At 56.0% G+C, this 15,863-nt stretch overlaps 1 protein-coding gene across 1 annotated transcript in view; it reads right to left on the bottom strand.

Annotated features, from left to right (window-relative positions):
• Positions 1–15,863, bottom strand: part of ANK2 (ankyrin 2, neuronal) — a 114,944-nt gene that overhangs the window by 70,949 nt on the left and 28,132 nt on the right. Inside the window, exons 10-17 of the mRNA XM_014550536.1 lie at positions 15,051–15,248; positions 12,484–12,582; positions 11,565–11,663; positions 10,683–10,690; positions 7,523–7,613; positions 6,669–6,742; positions 6,459–6,546; positions 1,865–1,937 (exon numbers count right to left, since the gene is read on the bottom strand). Of these exons, the coding sequence (XP_014406022.1) occupies positions 1,865–1,937; positions 6,459–6,546; positions 6,669–6,742; positions 7,523–7,613; positions 10,683–10,690; positions 11,565–11,663; positions 12,484–12,582; positions 15,051–15,248 (730 nt within the window). The remainder of the gene's footprint in view (positions 1–1,864; positions 1,938–6,458; positions 6,547–6,668; positions 6,743–7,522; positions 7,614–10,682; positions 10,691–11,564; positions 11,664–12,483; positions 12,583–15,050; positions 15,249–15,863) is intronic.

Below are 15,863 nucleotides of genomic sequence, written 5' to 3'. Positions count from 1 at the left end.
GCCAGCCGCAGGGCTCAGGGCCAGGGCTCAGGGTCGCTGCAGCCACCGAAGCGGAGAGGCCCCCGAGGGCGCCGGCCCCCAGAGCAGGGGCGGTAAATACGAGCCACCAAGCTGGTGCTCGTCTGTTGTGGTCCCTTCGAAGGTTCCAGCGAAGCTTGTCTGGGGCAGCTCTGGTGGCAGGCGTGGTGGGGGTTCTGGTGAGAAGCGTGCGTGAGGGTCAGGGGCCCAGAATGGTGTGAGCGCAAGAGGAACACGAGTCCTTTGAGGGTGCTGTGTGGAATAACTGGGCGAGAGGACACACTTGTGCTGGTGAGCGAGGCGGCCAAGGAAGGAAGCCGGGGTCTGCGCGCAGTGACAGGTGGAGCGGCTCAGACATTCATGACAGGCCGCAGCCGCATCTGCCCCACTGTCCCCTTCTTAACGTGTAAATCGTGACTAGCAGTGCTTTTGTGAGTCAAGTAAATTGGGAGAAAAAGATTCCAGGATCCGCTCTAAGCATTAGCTTCCCTAAACACAGGTGTTGTCTGGTTTGGAAAGAAGCCTCAGTGGTTTTCAGAGAAACGTGTGTGAGTTTGTTAACATGTGGGAAGACTTGGTCTGCTCTCCTGATGAAGGGAAGGGGCCAGGGAAGGCGGTCTGTCGCATAGAAGACGCTGTGCCCTGCGGTCCCTTCAAAGTGGCTGAAAGTCATCTACACCCAGTCCTAGCTGCCTTAGGATGGCATGTCACTCCTCACCTAACACATTCACCACATCAAACCGTACCTTCACCAACGATTTAACCTACGTTCACGCCAAGCAAACTAACTCAGTTGTTGCTAGCTCAATGTCAACTTATCAAAGACTTACTGTTTCTCTAAATCTGTATTCTAAGAAGAAATATTACTTTGGAGAAAATACTCATAGAGGTCACTAGATAATTTAACTATGTTAGTAAGTCTCAATGATAGTTGCAAAATCATTAATATAGCAGAAGCAAATCATGGCTTTAACCTTACAAGTTAGTAAAATCCACACTCAAGTGCACAATCTCACCTGTATCACACAACCATCTCACCCATGTCACACCTCCTCACCCGTCTCACACCCCCTCCCCGTCTCACACTATTCTCACCCGTTTCACAGCCCCTCACCTGTCTCACACCCCCTCCCCGTCTCACACCCCTGCCCCGTCTCACACCACCTCACTTGTATTATACATGCTGTTTCAAAAGGAACAGTTAGTGTTAGGCACCCAGATTTAAATATTAAGCACGTTGCTTCTATGCAGTTAAGAAAAATTAAAAGCAAAGAAAAGCTTTCACTCCAATAGTTTCCTCTGAAGGTACCTGAGTCACTAAGTACTTCCCCATCAATAACGTGGTCACCAGACTGCTTAAGAGCTGTTCAAGATATGAATGAAAAAAAGTGACCCCACAAAACCCAGGGTGGTGCACACATATGAATGCGGAGGCAGCCAATCAATGATCCTCTCTCCTTGTTGATGTTTCTATTTCTCTCCTTCTCCCTTTCCCTCTGAAACCAATAAAAATCTATTTAAAAAAACCACACAAAACAAACAAACAACCCTCCTCCCCATATGCTAACAATTGTCCTATCAGGCAGGTATGTTCACAGATGGCCCAGTTCCCAGCCTCTCCCCTTCCCAGGCCGGCTACTTACAAGACAAAAAGGCTAACACCAGTTGAAAATAGACTAATGGATCCTCCTTCCCCAAATGGCAAACGTCAATGTAACCAAGGTGAACACATGACTTTCTAGTGAAGCCGCTGGCGCCCACACCCACTGCCCGGCTGTCCCCGAAGACGGGCCAGCTTCCCGCGGGACCAGGACAGAGGCCCCAGAGAACGCAGAGAAAGCCTCACCCTCTTCGTCAGAGACGTCCAGCACCTCGGTCATGGTCTCGGGAACGTTCAGCTTGTGCTTCTCAGTGATAGTCTGCGAAGAGAAAGAGCATTCGTGCCTGAAAACAAACTCCCAGCCGACGCCAGGAGCCAGGGGAGCCAGGGGAGCCAGACTCCGCGTCGGCCCAAGGCCTGTCTGTCTGAAGTTCTTTCTCTGGTTTTCTCTCATGAAAACCCACGTCCTCCCGAGGACAAAAGGCCACGGACCCGCGAGGCGGCACCAGAGAAAGCCCGCTGCTGCGAGTTCCCACTTGAACAGCCAACTCGTTCCCAGTGGCACAGACGGCCAATCGTACGGAGCAGGCGGCTCACCGTGCTCAGGGCCTCCCTGAACTGAACTCCAGAAAAGCCTTAGAGGAGCAATGAACATATGCAATTTATTAAAAACCAAGCCAGGGGAAAAGACGGGGTAAACCATGTGAAAGACGTAGGTTGTCTGGGCAGAAAACGGGTCTTCTGGGCCCAGAGGGGGGACGCTGGTCCCCTCTTCGCGCCCTGGCCTGTGTGTGGCTGGTCAGCCTCCCGGCCACGCTCCCAGCTCCCAGCTGCGGGGGGAGGACCAGGCTCCAATGTGAACTTCCCCTGTCAGCTGTGAGGCCTTGCTAGGCCCTTGCTTCTCCAGGCCTCCATTTCTTCATCTGTGAACAGTGGTAACAACACTGCTCCCAAGTTGTTATGAAGATCAGATGAGATAATACATACAGGAGCCCTGAGAAGAGTGGCTGGCATACGTCGGTGCTCACTACACACCCGCTGGCATGAGCTGTTCTACTGTAACTCGGTACTAAGGTATCGAACGCTGGAGAGCCTGGGCGTTTGGTCACCCAGGCACCAGGGAAGCAGAGTGGCCACTGTGGGCCAGGAGCTGTTTCAGACATCCACTGGCATCGTTACGGGAAGTTTAAAATAATGAATCTCGAAATGAGAGTAGAGTCTTCACCAAAAGCCACTGAGACACAGGAAGCAGGTTGTGTAGGGCTTTAAGCTTCGCTACACAGATGTTATTAACCTGGAAAAATTATGTGAAAAGTTTAGAAGGTTCTGTTCTCAGCGTCCTGTCTCTTTAAGATAATGGCACACGGGATAAGCAAGCGTCACAGATGTGGGTGTTCCGGGGGGCACACACAGCAGAGTGCAGAGTGACGCTCCTCGTGCAGACGGACACCAAGCCTTCTGGGCAACGGACTAGATTCCCAGGAAATGCCCGACTCCGCCTCGAAGGCTGTCGCTGGGGGACAGGCATCACAGCATCGGCGGCGGCGATCCCGCTCCCGCTGGGGAAGAGGTGGAACTCGGAACACTGGCATCTTCTTAACGGCTGCCAAAGAATTCCCCAGCATTCAAACGACAACACGACGCCATTTCATGGCGGCGGCTTATTCCGTGCTTTAGGCGCTGCCTATCAGTGGTTACACACAGCATAAAAGAGGGTGGGTCACTTTAAAATTATGCAAATAATACGTAGAATTGACAGCTGATCCATAGGGGCCGCCTGGGTTGCATCTCACGGCTCTCCCAGCAGCCTCGGGAGACTGCCTCCTGCTCCACCGCCAGAAACGGGGGCCCCCCCGTCCCAACGCCCCTTCCCGCACAGTGACCACCGGGGCGAGCTGCCCCTGCCCCGGCGCCTCACGGAGCAAAGGTTAGGGAAACAGCCATGATTCCAAACGCCTCCGCCACGTGTGCAGCCGCGACTTCTCCTTCCCCAGCGGCTGCCCGACGCCTCTCCCTGCACAAGGGCTTTGGGGGAAGACCTCGGAGGGGGCGCAGCTCAGACACCCACGTGGCTGCTCCAGGGCACGTCCTACGAATCCGAGGCGATGTCTGTCGGCTGTGCAGCTGTCGGTCAACTCTTCCATTGAAGAGGTGACAGCGTAAAATTTAATTTAATTTAATTTTACATAATTATTAAGTTGTCTGTGCTGTTTGCCTGTCATGGTGAATGGCTGTTATTTTAGTGAGTCTGTGGACTTTCGGAAATGATACTGAACATGATGCTTCCGTGAACATACACAAAGGGTCCAGGTAAGAGGGTTTTTCTTAAATTGAAAATTAGGTGAAAAATTTTCTTTCGCAACATTCCTGCGAAGCTCCTTTTAGCAGAGCCAAGCTCTGTGATGCCGGAGGGTTAAGAGCATGGGCTTCGGGATCCAACAAACTCAACTTGAACCCTAGACGCACCCCTGCAGCTCCGGAGCTTTGTTGCGTGTTAGCGTCATCGATGACACTGCTGTGCGGAGGAAGGAATGAAAATCTCGTCCCCAAGAGCAGACGCGCAAGACTCGCGTAACAGAGAGGAGTACGTTCATTTTTCAACGCTTAACCCCGATTCCATTTCAGAAAACAACAGACTTGCACCCACGAGAGAAGAACTGACGTGAGAGGCAGGAGGAACACAGGCGCATCAGCGGTCGCCACCCTTTCGGGCCTCACGGACCAGCAGTGATCCACAGACCACCGGTTGGCAGCCGCTGCATTAGACCACGCGGCCAGGGAGACCCTTCCCCGCTGACCCCGCTGACCCCGCTGCAGCGCATGCCAGGGGCCTTGTATCTGTCAGGGGCTTCTCACCTGCAGGGTCCGGTGGTTCTGCTGGGGCAGCGCTCAGCTCGGCAGCGTGAGAACAGCAGTCACAGAGGAGAAACACAGCCCACAGGATTCTGAGGCTTTCGTGCCCCCGAGCTGGGGGTGGGGACTGGCCGTGTCTCTGGCTCACAGGGTGCTGAGCCCTCCGAGCTGGGTGTGGGGACTGGCCGTGTGTCTGAGAACCTGTGGCCAGTGTTTAGAACGCTGACTACCTCGTGATAAACGTGGCCTGTGTAGCGTGGGTCTCTCACTCTAAGTGACAGAGCTGCCATCTCTAACAATGGACACATCTGACCCACCGTTTTGTTGAGCTAAAGAAGAATTTTTTTCCTTAAAGAACCCATGTGCCACCCTCCAGGCCACCATGTGGAGCTGCTGCTGGGGGAGGTGATGTCTTCACCGCTGACCACTCCTCAGCACTGGTTTCTACCCAGAAACCCTTCAGGTGGATTAATGAGGCGAATGGAAGGGAAAAAAGCACAAGATACAGAAAAGGATGCAAGCGCACCCCTCGCTGGAACCTGATAAGATGCACACACGGCCCAAGTGCCCAGAAAAGGAGTCGTAAGAACAGACGTGCTTGGCCACCTGGGATGCCCACGTTGCTTCAAAGGTGCCAAACAGGACAAAACTCTCCCCACTGCGGAGGGAGACGCTCCGGGTCTGAGAAGGCAGGGAGCAAGGACGGCCACTACGATTCACCTCGCAGTGACTCAGGGTGAGTGTGAGCAGAAACGGGCCTGTGTTTCTCCTACGTAATTTCTTGAAGAAACTTCACTTTGAACGTTTAAAAATAGCCCGGCCAGGTAGCTCAGTCAGTTGGAGCCTCCTCCAGTACCCCAAAAGGTTGTGGGTTCGATTCCCAGGCAGGGCACACAGGTTGCAGGTTTGTCCCTGGTCAGGATGTATATGGGAGGCAACTGATCGATGTCTCTCTCACATCCACGATTCCCTCCCTCTCTCTTCCCCTTTCTCTAAAGTCAATGAAATCATATCCTCAGGTGAGGATTAAAAAATTCTTTAAAAATACTGTGGCACAGGGGCACAGGCTTTAAAACTGCCTGAGAAAACAAGTGGCATGACCCTCTGCGTCTGCGACATCGCCTCGCGTCCAGAAATAAACCCGACTTCCCCCACACAGGACAGGTCCCAGCAGCTGTGCTCACCCACTGCTGTGTCACGGGGCTGCTGTCGCCCCGGGAACACACTCCTTCCTCCCACCTCCCACCTGACCCACCGTCTGCGCTTGGGCTGTTGCTGGAACCTCCTTCAGTGTTCGTATTGGCCGAGGTTTGACCGCAGGGCCCAGTGCTCTACTGTCCACTTATCCACTTTCCAAACAAGCCACCGAGCTGTTGTCTGCAGCTTCAGAAAAGTCACCAACAAGTCGATGCAAAGAGAACAGCCCTGGGAGGCACCCCGCTCTGCTCCGCAGGCCCCAGCCCCAGGACCCTGGTCCCGCTCTGAGTCCCCCAGCCCTGTGGGCAGAGGCCATGCACCCTGCCCTAACAGACTGTTTCCCTACTAAGCGCACTCAACTCTTTTTGAATAAAACATAGTCAGAGACAGAGAGGACGTGGGGCAGAACGGGTCTCCGGGGAACCTTCAGACCAGCCGTGAGCACAGCAGGGACCAGGGCCTTCCCGGGGCTGCGTCCTCTGCTCAAATGAGAAGTTTGCCAGGACTGTCCTGCCCCTCGGCTGGCAGCTGAGGTCACACCCAACCTCAGCTCGAGGGCAGAGGAGCAGGGAAAAACAACTAGGCCCTGTGAACTCACACTCACACACTCCACCGGGATGTGCAAGACGCAGGAGCTCGGCCGCTGCCTGTGCGTGCCCTCCCGCTGTGGCCCTCCGTGCTGCCCAGATTCACCCCCAGAAGTTGAGGCTGCGGCGCAGGACGTGGGGTGAGGGGAGAGGGCGCGACGGGAAAGCTGGGCTCAAGCAGAAGCCCTGGGCCCCTTACTCACTGTCGTGGTGGTGGTGACCTCCTCCGTCACAACCTTCAGGGTGTCGACCACCGAGATGTAGCCCAGCCGCTTAGCGATGGCCAGGGCTCTTTTTTTAATACGTGTGTGTGTGTGTGTGTGTGTGTGTGTGTGTGTGTGTTGATTTCAGAGAGAGGGAGGGAGGGGGAGAGAGGGAGAGGGAGAGAGAGAGAATGGAGCCAGTGAGCTCACCGCCCCAGGAGCCAGCGCCTCCTCCAACTCGTTTTCACCATCACATCTGAATGTGTCTTGGTAACTTCTCCAGCCTGGAGAGCGGGTCACCATGGAAACACAACAAGCTGCATCTGCCCCTCCTCCTAACGAGAAGCACTTGCGGCTTTAACCCCTGGGTGGTCAGCTCTGGGGGCTGGATGGTGCTGGGAAAGGGAGGCCTCCAGACCCAGCCTGGCTGAGGGCCCGCCTTCCCCAGGACAGGCCAGTTCCGGGAGGGCAGGCCGCCTCAGCACAGTCCCTGTGCGCAGACACCACAGCAAACAGCAGGCCCCTGCGCAGGCCTGGGGAGCCAGGGTGAATCACACCACCTCGTTTACATCTTAATGGCCCCTTGTCCCAGGAGCCTGTCTGAGCCAGAGGAAGCCTTGGGCCCAGCCTCCAGCCCCCGAGCCCAGTCCACTATACCCCAGCCGCACCGAGGCTACCCCAGAGCTGGGGCCTGAGGGTGGGGGCCCATCTCAGGAGGGGTGGGGACTGCGGCACCCTGTTCTGCTCAGCCTGAGCACGGCTGGGGCAGGTGACACACGGACGCTGTCCTACCCCGGACACCTCGTGAGGAGGCGGGGCTTTGGAAAAGACAACGATGCTGGGAACAGAGGCAGCAGGAGAAGAGGAGCCCAAACAGGAGGTGGAGGGGCTCACGGAAGAGCCACAGGCTGAGCCTCCAGGCTGCGCAGGGCGGTGAGCTGGGCATCGGGCAGCACCATTCACGGGTCCCCGGGAGTCAGAGGTGACTCAGCAGCACTAACAGAGGGTCCCCCCCACCCCTGGCGTTGGCCGTGGCAGAGGGACCGGGGTGCGGGGGGCCTTACCGTGGTGGTGGCATCGGGCCTCGCCCCATGCTGCAGCAGCACATTGATGATATGTGTGTGGCCCTGCTGTGCGGCCTGGTGCAGGGGCGTGCCCCGGGGGGGGGGGGGGGACAAAGAGGGAGGAGGAGGAGAAGCCGGTCAGTCTGCGTTCAAGGCCATCTTACTTAGGACAATGCTGTGTATGGGGGCGGCCGCCCCAGGAGCCCGCTCCCAGCAGCACACACGCCCGCACACCTCCTGCCCCGTGAATAAAGGGAGACAGGCGACGGGCATCTCCGACACTGTTCTGAGCCGTGAGCATGGAAACGTGAGCCCGGCCACCACGGGGGAGCAGCGGTGGCGAGGAGACGGCCGAGAGCTGCAGGTGTCACCGCCACTGTGCCCGGCCCGGGCGGCTTCCCCACGGGTCACTCAGGGCTCACTCTCCGGACCTCGGTCTGGAAGTTCCTTCCCCTGAGGGGGGTCGTGGGAGGCCCACTCTGACCCACGGTCTTTACATTTTGGTCCTGTCCCCACCTGGCCGGGCTCGCCTCCAAGGAAGTGAGGAGGAGCCGTGAGGTGAGCAGGGCCGCCCGGCTCTGGACGTGCCGGTGCAGGGAAGCGGGCAGAGTAAGGGACAGCCCCGTGTCGGGGGACACAACTGGGAACGGGGGGAAGGAGTTCCTTCACGGCCACGCCACAGCCAGGCCCGTGGAGAAGGTCATGGCAGCCAGAGCTGCGCTACCCTTATCCGCTGGCCTCGCCCGACAGAAGCTTCCACGTCTATCAGATCCACCCTGTGCTCTGTGTGCTGCGTAGCCGTCAACCATGAACCTGCCAGAGCGTCTGTCCCTGCGATATGGTGTCACAGCTGCTTCGCGACCAGCACGCAACACGCTTCTCCATCTGCATGTGTCTACTGTGCACACAGGACGCCAGGTCCCCCTGCTGTCCCTCCATGTCCCCTGCTGTCCCTCCACGTCCCCCTGCTGTCCCTGCACGTCCCCCTGCTGTCCCTGCACGTCCCCCTGCGGTCCCTGCACGTCCCCCCTGCTGTCCCTCCACGTCCCCCTGCTGTCCCTCCATGTCCCCTGCTGTCCCTCCACGTCCCCCTGCTGTCCCTCCACGTCCCCTGCTGTCCCTCCACGTCCCCCTGCTGTCCCTCCACATCCCCCTGCTGTCCCTCCACGTCCCCCTGCTGTCCCTGCTACATCCCCCATCACTGTGGCCTTCTGTCTGGGGGCTGTGTCCACGCCTGTGACCCACGGTCTGAGCGTGTCCGTGTCCATGCATCCCGGGAATGACCCAGGAACCTGGGAAACGTAACGGTCACAGAGACACTGCTCCCGTCACATCACCTGTGGGCACCGAGGAGCCTGGAAGAAGTGAGAGTTCTTCTAAACATCCCTCCTTCCCACCATGTTCACAGATGTGCCCACGGAGCCGTCACCTGGCCAGGCCCGGCAGCACCTGCAGACACGCCTGGGCTGCACAGGAGACCCGTGCTACCCAGTCGACGCCGCCACGGCCATGTTCTTGCCCCAGCAGCTCGAACCGACTGCGGGACACGGTCTACGTGGGCACTGCGGCCAGAAAGACGTCCGTGGAAGTGTTCCCGGGGCTCGGGGCAGCTCACAGGCTTTGCAGACCATTTGGCTGAAGCTCCACCCGCCGCCTTAGGCCCATCCTGCTGGGAGCCCCCGACCAGCACTTCTCCCCACAACCAGCACCCCTGACCTCTGACCTCTCGTTACAAATGAAAACGCCAAAACTTCGAATTCTGAGAAGGATCAGATATGCAGTCCACACCATTTTTCTTTCGTTTCTCTGAAGTGACAGGAAAATGCTAGCAAACACTGTCTTTCTTTCTCTGAGACTTTTCACCTTAGAACAGTGATGGTGAACCTATGACATATTTTTGGTTGATTTTTCTTTGTTAAATGGCATTTAAATATATAAAATAAATATCAAAAATATAAGTCTTTGTTTTACTATGGTTGCAAATATCAAAAAATTTCTATATGTGACACGGCACCAGAGTTAAGTTAGGGTTTTTCAAAATGCTGACACGCCGAGCCCAAAAGGTTCGCCATCACTGCCTTAGAGTCTAATTCACAAAGGCTCTACACCCAGCATGTCAAACTCGCAGGCCGCAGGCCTCATTCATTTGGCCCGTGTTAGTCTTTGAGTTTGACATGCTTGCCTTACACATGGACTTCACAACTCTCTTTGCAAATTATCCTATAATTAATCCAACCTGTTTGCCTCAAGCTGCTGTTACAGGGTTCAATTCTAATTCTAAGTGACGAGCAGTTCCATGAAAGAAGTTCACTTTGCCAAATGTTTACACCAAGTCACGAAAGTTTCAGTAGTAAAGTCAATATCTGTTTGTATTTTCATAGCAACCCATTTTAGTAACTATGGTTACACATGAGATATGAAAAAAGACTTCCTTCTACAAAATGTCATTCTCTGTGAAAAAACCCTGTTTGCTAAAAGGACATCCTCTGAAGGTGTGTGTTTACCCACTGAAGACACATAAGATACATTTACTTCCAAAAGCAAATAAAATTGACATCGATGAAAAAAAAACACACAAAAAAAACAAAAAAAAACTGAAAAGTTAAAATGAGAATTTTCTCTCAACCAAAAATCCATTTGAGTGCAGACCAAACCCCAGGAGGCCAATGCTTCATCGCGGGACGCCTGGCTTCCCAGCTTATAACCACGCAACAACCAACACGTGACAACACGCGTGAGCGTCGCCAGGCTCTGCCATGGCGCGAGCGTCCCTGACTCCAGCAGGAAGCTCCGCCCACGTGCTCTGTGGAGCTGGCCCAGCAAACCCGTGTGGCGCTAGCGCCCGTGTGAGGCAGCGCTTACAGTCGCCGTTCGCCAAGTTCAGGAGAACTCGAACAGGCAGCGGCTCTTCTTGCTGGAGTCGGACGGAAGGCTCTGAGTTTGCCCGGCTGGGGCTCCGCTGGTTGGAGCACTGTCCTGTGCACAGCAGGGCCACGGAGGCTCCATTCCCGGTCGGGGCAGGGATGGGAGGCAACCAGTCCATGTTTCTCTCTCTCCCTCTTCCTGCCTCTCTCTCTGAATGATGAGAACATGCCCTTGGGTGAGGATTAAAGGAAAAAGGTTCTGCAGGAAGCATCATGGAGGTGGCTGAGGTGAGATTTAGCCACTTGAGGAGGAGAGCAGCTGAGGGAGGAGAGGGAAGGCCATGAGCAGCATGGGGTCCTAGGCGTTGGGGACAGTGACGAGCTGTAGGGAGGGGTGGGTGTCACCTGAAGGTTACGTTAGGTCAGGTCACACTAGGAGGCTAGGAAGAACGGGAGGGGGACTGGGTCCGGGTCAGGAGCACGCGGGAGGAGGAGGCAGCACGGACTAAGGTCAGGGGGAGGAGCGAGGCTGCTGAGTTTCAGACCTGCGAGCGCGAAGAGCCCGGGCCTGCACCACACACAGCGCCTGGGTCTGAGCTCCGATCCCACTGCTCCTGCTCTGTGACCTCAGACAGGTTCCGTGAATTCAGTGTAACGCAGACGTGGGATCCGACCGGTGTGACTCCGTGGCTGACCTTCAACCCATGAACCAAGAGGTCCCCACTTCAATTCCGTCAGGGCACATGCCCAGGTTGTGGGTTTGATCCCCAGTAGAGGGCATGCAGGAGGCAGCCGGCAGGTATTTCTCTCTCACTGGTTTTCTTTCTCTCTCACTCCTTCGTGAGGATTCCTTTAAAAAGAGGAAGGCACTGGGTCTCAGCCCATCTGTGGTTCCTCGGGTGAGGGCTGGGAGGGCCAAGACCGGAGGCGCAGCATCCCAGCAGGGCCCTAGGCTGAGGTGCTAGCTCGTCAGCTCCCTGAACTGACACCAGCTCTGAGCCCAGCCTACAGGCTCTTACGATTATTAGAACGAAAAGCCTCAGCCCCTTGCACAACCTACATGGTGTGCTCAGAATCACTATAAAAAACTAACATAAAAGCACGTGTGTATGACAGTGAGCGCACGGAGCGTCCACGTGGCTGAAACTTTTGTGAAAGAAATGGAGAACAGCATTTACCTTGGTTTTGGCATTGACATTGGCTCCGTGCTTCAGAAGGAAGTTGACCATTTTCACATTTCCATAGTGACAGGCCACAATTAAAGGAGTGTAACCGAGCTGTAATAACAATAAACAAGCAAATGATCACTCACTAATTACACCTTGGGGGGGGGGGCAGAGTTTCAGTCCCAGCAAGACATTCTACCTGACTGTACAGTTATTACTTAGCGGGTGGGACACACTCTGACTGTACAGCTATTACTTAGTGGGTGTGACACACTGTACAGTTATTACTTAGTGGGTGTCACACACTCTAACTGTACAGCTATTACTTAGTGGGTGTGACACACTGACTGTACAGTTATTACTTAGCGGGTGTGACACACTCTGACTGCACAGCTATTACTTAATGGGTGTGAGACTGACTGTACAGATATTACTTAGGTGTGCATCCTGTGGACACAAACACGGGGGAGCAGATTGGGAACAAAGGACTTCACACCAGCAAAGGAGACCAAGCATGCATGTGACTTAACCTGAAAAAGAGCTAAGACAGGGGCACAGATGGTGGGATCTGAAAACAGGTGGGAGAGATGAGGCCAGAGACAGCCAGGCGGGGATGCAGGAAAATGCAGCAGAGGTGGAATGCGGGGTTCATGGCAAAGTGAGGGTAAAGCCACGTCAGCCAAGGGCACGGAGGGAGTGGGTGCAGGAGAAAGCAGGTCACTGCCTGGCTGAGCAGCAGGGAGCAGGCCGTGTGGGCGCAGCACTGGGATCTCTACTCCTCTCTCCATCTGGACTTGGTTCTGGGAGCAGGAGGCCCACCAGTGTGTGAGCAGGACGGACTTGTGAGGAGGGGGACAGGGACGTGGGTGCCCCGATGTGGTGGCTGGGAGTCACCTAGGGTGGGACCCACCACAGTGACAGGAGCCTGTACCTTCGTGTGGGCGTCCTGGTCCGCCCCGTGCCTGACGAGAATGTCAGCGACGTTCACTTTGTCCTCCTGGGCTGCGAGGTGCAAGGCCGTGAGTCCACTCTGCAGAGAGAATGGGGCGGCAGGTATGGTGGAGACGATGCACTGATAGTCTGTAATATCCCATCTTGAAAAAAGTCCTGCAATTACAGCTTCTCCCTGGAAACCACATCTTTTGAAATTAAAGACAAACCCCCTAAGTTATGGCCACTTTCCACTCAAGGCAGGTCCTCTGCTCCCCAACACTGTCAGCCAATCGTTTTCTCTGTTGGGCACTTACATCATGACCCGCGACATTAAAACAAGTCAGCGAAGGTGCTCCCAGGAACACGCCCTTCAGCCCATCTGTGCCTCTGGCTGAGTCCATTTATTCACTTAACTGGCCCACCAGCCACCACTTCTACCTGATAAGCACTGCAACAGTCTGCCTTTCCCTCAATAAATCCGCACATCGGTGCACAAATGTCGTTACAGGAATGAGCTCAGCATGGCTTTCTCCAGCCCGAAGGCAGGGCACTGCTGTCTAGGGTCCTCCAGGGGCTAAATAAGAGGTGGCCCCATCGTTTGTACACAGCACCATCAATTGGCCAGTTTTACATAGAATGCCTGGCGTGTGAGCACCAGGGACGGCTTTAACCGGATATGCCAGTGGAGCACTGTTCACAATCAGTCAGGCACAGGGCCCAGGGGCCGGAGGGGAGAGGCGCATTCAGTCTCTGCCACAATCTGGCAGCCTCCACATGGGGGTAAGTAGCTCCCATCAAGATAGAAATTTAAAGAGCACTTTTTTTTCCAGAGAAGAAGGAAGAAAAAGAGAGCTAGAATCATCAGTGATGAGAGCGAATCACTGATCAGCTGCCTCCTGCTTGCCCCTCACTGGGGATCGAGCCCACAACCCAGGCAGGTGTCCTGATTTGAACTGTGAGCTCCTGGTTCCTAGGTCGGTGCTCAACCACTGAGCCACACTGGCCGGGCTAAAGAGCATCTTTAAAAGCTGAATCACTAGTCTGTGTCACAGGTGTTTTTTGAGTTCCATTCACATGCCAGGAATTGAGCCTATCAGTGGGCAGTTTCTGCCCCATAGCGTCCTGTTCAGCGCAGTCTATCCGTTCCGTCTCTCTCTCCCGCTCAGACGGAAGCAGCGGGATCATCCTGGAGCCGGCAGCCCTCGCCAAGGCACACCCAGTTAAAATCGGCAGGCCTGTCTCCACAGCCAGGTGAGGCCAGGGCGGCTAAGCCATGTCTCCAAAACCCGTGATCTCCAGCCACGGGCTCCTCAGGAACCAACAGCACAGAGAGAAGATCTTTCTCCGGCTGCACAGCGAGCAGGCCTTGTGTGTAAGGGCTGGGCTTGTTCGTTGGTTACTACACGGGGGTTGGACAAGGAAGAGCGTATCAATGCTGTACCATGGCTATTCCTGAGAACGTGAACTTACTGGCTCCAGCTGGTCTAAAACAGGAAAAGACGTCGTGTGCTTTCCTAAAGCAATGAGACACTTTGTCGTTGGTTTCGCTTATTCCTGAGATACTTTCACAGCTGCAGCTGCGTCAGTGGATTAGACACACGTGAAGACAGACAGGTGGATAACAGGGGTTCACAAACAGATGCAGGGGCAAACGTGTCCGTGTAAAAGTCACGTTTGCATACTGAATGATGTACTGTCCCTGACCCTCATTCTATTTTTGTTGTTGCCGTTAATCGTCACCCGAGGACATTTTCCTATTGATTTTTAGAGAGAATGGAAGGGAGGGGGGGAAACAGAGAGAGAGAAACATCGACTGGTTGCCTCCCACACATGCTATGACCAGGGCAGGGATCGAGCCTGAAACCGAGGTTCGTGCCCTTGACTGGAATCGAACCTGGGACCCTTCAGTTCACAGGCCAACACTATCCACTGAGCCAAACCGGCTAGAGCCCGACTCTTATTCTTTTGCAGTGACTGTGTGTGTCCACAGGCCATTCTCCGGGAAAGGCTGAGATGACTGGGCGCTTTATCACAGACAGCGATTCCCTGACCAGCACCCACGCCAGGCGAAGGGGGCTCAGGACCTTAGTTCCACGGTGTCCCTGCCCCGTGCACAGAGCTCCTGAGGCTCAGGGCTGGAGAGGGGCATGGGCAGTGGGCACGGACCAGCAGGAAGACGGCCCAAGATGGCACCGCCACCTTCCTCCAGGCTTTGGAGTTAGGACTGCAGGCAGAACGAGCAGGCAGGACAGAGCGTGGACCGACGGCCCGAGCCCTGGGCCTCTGGGAGTGACCGCACACTCAGACGGGCACAGAAGGCAGCTCCCAGAGGGACGGACTGTAACGGGCTCACAGGGAAAGGCAGGGCGCGAGGACGCACCACAATCTGTGCGCCTGTCCTGGCTCCGTGGTTTCCCGGCCCCACGGCCAGTCCTCAGCTGCCCTGGAATCCGTCACAGGCCCGCCTTCCTTACAACCCCTCGCTCTGTCCACGTCCGCACCGACGGCTTCTCCGTACACTCATCCCAAAGGCTTGTGGCCGAAACCAGAGACAAAGCGGAATACCTTGGTCGACGTGTGGATGTCGGCGCCCTTGTCCAGGAGCGAGGCGACCATGTCCGCGTGGCCCTCCTGGGAGGCCAGGTGCAGCGGGGTCACGCCCTGCTTGGTCACCACGTTGGTCTCGGCCCCGTAGTTGAGGAGCGTGGACGCGATCTGCGTCTGGTTCTTCTTGGCGGCGATGTGCAGGGGAGTGTAGCCGTTCTGCAGAGTGAGAGGAACGGGGTGAGCTCAGCCGCTGCCCCGGGGGACGAACGTCTCTGGAGGCAGCCGACAGAAAAGCTAGAAGCCAGCGTATGATGGTCAATGCAAGTCCCCACCCAACACTGGAGTCTCTGAAGCGGTGTCGCAGGGCACCACAGGGCAGAGGGAGGGACACGGGAGCCCCAAACCTCCAAACCCGCCCTCGAACACGGTCCCTCCTGAAGAGCAGCCTGAGGGGGGCCGGTGCCCTGCGCACGCCCTCCCCTAACACCCGAGGGTCCAGGCCTCCCTGCTCTCCCCCCCCAGGACAGCCCTCCCCCCTCAGCCTCCCTGGCAGGACCCGGTTTCCAAGCCTATGCACTGGGGGGCTGTCCTGGACCAGCCAGTCAGGCCACCCTTGGACCCGCCTGCGGGACCCAGCAGCACGCACTCATGCACACAGGCACGCATGCACGCACACACACGCGCACACACATGCATACACACGCACACAGACATACACGCACACACGTGCACGCACACATGCACGCAGCACTACCAGCAGAACCGCGTGGAGTTCCTGCAGGGTCCTGTTCCCACCTCCTGCCCACGTGCTGGGCGTTTGCACGCCTTCCT

The sequence above is a fragment of the Myotis brandtii genome, unplaced genomic scaffold (assembly GCF_000412655.1).
Source record: "Myotis brandtii unplaced genomic scaffold, ASM41265v1 scaffold603, whole genome shotgun sequence".
NCBI classification, from domain to species: Eukaryota; Metazoa; Chordata; class Mammalia; order Chiroptera; family Vespertilionidae; genus Myotis; species Myotis brandtii.
The sequence above is the reverse complement of the archived record's forward strand: the minus strand, read 5'-3'. Positions and strand labels throughout refer to the sequence as shown.